This window comes from Gavialis gangeticus, unplaced genomic scaffold (assembly GCF_001723915.1).
Source record: "Gavialis gangeticus isolate Ggan-Ray unplaced genomic scaffold, GavGan_comp1, whole genome shotgun sequence".
Lineage (NCBI taxonomy): Eukaryota > Metazoa > Chordata > Crocodylia > Gavialidae > Gavialis > Gavialis gangeticus.
The window spans coordinates 35,831,078-35,833,819 of NW_017729032.1; the positions used below are offsets into that span (position 1 = coordinate 35,831,078).

The 2,742-nt window shown below is 37.7% G+C and overlaps 1 protein-coding gene across 1 annotated transcript in view; it reads left to right on the plus strand.

The window, feature by feature from the left end:
- DDX10 (DEAD-box helicase 10) overlaps positions 1 to 2,742 on the plus strand; it is a 504,153-nt gene that overhangs the window by 339,298 nt on the left and 162,113 nt on the right. The window contains exon 16 of the mRNA XM_019524793.1: positions 1,608 to 1,664. Coding sequence (XP_019380338.1) covers positions 1,608 to 1,664 — 57 coding nt within the window. The remainder of the gene's footprint in view (positions 1 to 1,607; positions 1,665 to 2,742) is intronic.

Consider the following 2,742-nt stretch of genomic DNA (forward strand, 5'->3'; position numbering starts at 1 on the left):
TCCCTACTTAAGACCCCCCCCAGGTTTGGAGGGCTGATTTTTTGGGAGAGAAGTGCATGTGGCAATGCGTTGGGGGTGCATGGGGGTGCACATGCACCCGCTGAAAGTGCCGCACTCCCTGTTCAGGCAATGGGGGGGGCAGGCGGGAGCACCGGTGCCTCCCCTGCGAGTGCCAGCCGGGGAGTGGGAGTGTGGCAGCTGCTTCTGGTAGCATCACAGCCGCTTCCTGGTCAGTGTGATTGGCTTCAGGGGGAGCCTCCCCCCCAGTTGGTGTGATCGGTTGCAGGGGGACCACCAGTAAAAAAAAATAAGACAAAAATAAATTTGCTTCTTGCTTATATCTTGGAGCATCACAACTACAACAGTACTCCAGCCTTACTCCTTCCTAGTTATGACCTTCCTATTATGGACACATTTAAATGAGTAAAAATATGCTGCTGCCTGTATAGCTCGTTCCAGTTCAGGAAGTTGTAAGACATTGTACTGGTGTACATAGTTTTATACCAGTGAATGTATCTTCACTGAAGCAAACAAAACCAGCAAAAAGTTGTGTCCTTTTGTGACAACCTTAAATATCAACTAGAGTTCAGTGTCTTGGCCACCGTTATCACCAGAGCTTCCATCATAGAGACACACCATAGTCACTGTATGTGCTGCTCAAAATCCATTGTGGAGATGCACCGTAGTTACTGTATGTACCGCTCAAAAATTCTGTAAGCCTGGAGAGCTGAAAGAGAGCTAATGTGGGAATACTCTTGATTCTGGTTTGAAAAATAAATGAAGTTAGACAGTGCCAACACAGCACCATTTTCTCTGCTTCCCCTGTGTGTTATATCATACCTGCTGTTTCATTCCTGCTGATTTAACACATCGAGGAGCCAGTTCCCCTGTGGGACAGGGAACTGGATTTTATTCTGGCTCCTACCTCACATATTTATTACCTAAATTATATTTTAGAGTCTTAGTTATTGGCTTTGATGTGGAAGCTAACAAGTGTAGTTTGGCATTGAGATCTCCAGTTGTTTTTGCAATGACCAGAATAGGAAAAACTGCCATTTTACTTATGAACTTTCATAGGAAAGCTATAAGAAGTCCTGAATATTTTTAGTGTTTAAAACAAAATAACTTGTTATAGAAAAATAAGAACTATCAAACTGCTTATTGGATCATTTCTTTAAGAGCTTCATACCATCTCATAGCCTAAAAATGAAGAAATTTAAGAAGGTTTTTTTAATGTTCCCCAGTAGAACCAAGACAAATGCATTTGCTTATATCCCTCACAACTACACAGTTGTTCCAATAAAACATATCACCTACAAAAATCTTTGCCTCTCTCACTTTCCTAGACCATCATGAATATAGCTCCCCAAGACTACCACAGCAATATAACTTATTCATTGTTTTTACTTTACTGATGTTTAGCATATATATATATCTATATATCTATATATAGATATCTGTGTGTGTGTGTGTGTGTGTGTGTGTGTAATCTTGAGGAAAACAGGTATAAAATCCCAGGACAATTTGAATTTTTAAACTATTCTGCTTGTAAAAAATAAAAACAACTATGACTTTAAAGTTTTAATTGTTCTTGTAATTTCTTGCAGGAAAAAAGGCTAAAAGAAAAGGCAGCAAGAAGAGAAGCCAGAGGAGAAAATGAGAAGGTAAACCTTTTTTATTTTTTGATCAGATCAATTATTATAGTTTTGGAACTCTAAATTTAATTACAGATCTTCTTTCTCTCATAAACAATGTTTTTAATTAAATATAGGATTTTAAACCTTTTTTCTATTTGCTAAGCATTTTATACCTTTCCTTTTGCTTTGTTCTCTGTCAGCTAATGGTTCATAAAAGTAAGGGAAACAACTATTTTTTGCTGACAGTGCAGCTTTATTTATTTTTATTTTCTCCCTTTTCAGTTCCATTCTTTGTTTAAGATAGTCTTTGGGAACGGCAATTGCTGCATTCTATATATCATACCAATTGAAATTTCAGTTGCTTTGTTTGATAGCTTCTGATTTCTGTATGTTTATGTATGCATATGATTCTGCTTGTAACGTAGCATCCAGTAAAATTTACAGTGACGTTTCATTTAGCTGCATTTCCTATTAGAATATTCTCCCTGAGCGCGATATGTTTAAATTTGCATTGTACCAGTAGGACGAAGGAGCAACCTCTCTGATATCAATATGAACAAAGAGTATATGTCCATTTATATTTGTCTGTATTTTGTATTGCATGTGGTTTAGCTTGGGCTGAACTGAGGAAATTCAGCTGCAGTGATATTTTTTTCCAGAATATGGACCCAGTTATTTGTGTCATTTCTCATACTATATCTCATTGTGTTATGCATGAATAGTCCTGATTTGTCCTTGGCATTTAGCAAAGATCTGATTCCCTTGAGTTAAATCCATTATGTTCCTTGTCAGATGTGTCCATGCTTGCCATGGCACTTGGAGAACAAGTCTAGGTTGGTAAGTTGTGTTTCACTTCTGAAGTGGGAAGTAATTATTGTGCAATTTAAGATGAAAAGCCCGGTTATACTGAGTATTAATTATCACTCACTGTTCAAAGACAGCCTGAAAAGAGAGTTGCTGGCCTCATGACTTCTAAATTAGTCAGTAGATCTTTGCATACAATTGAAAGTATAAAGAGAAATCTTTTGAGGATGGATTGCTTGCAGGGAAATGATGAAATGTTAGTTTCATAGTTAGTAGGGTCAGAAGGATCTGAGCAGATCAT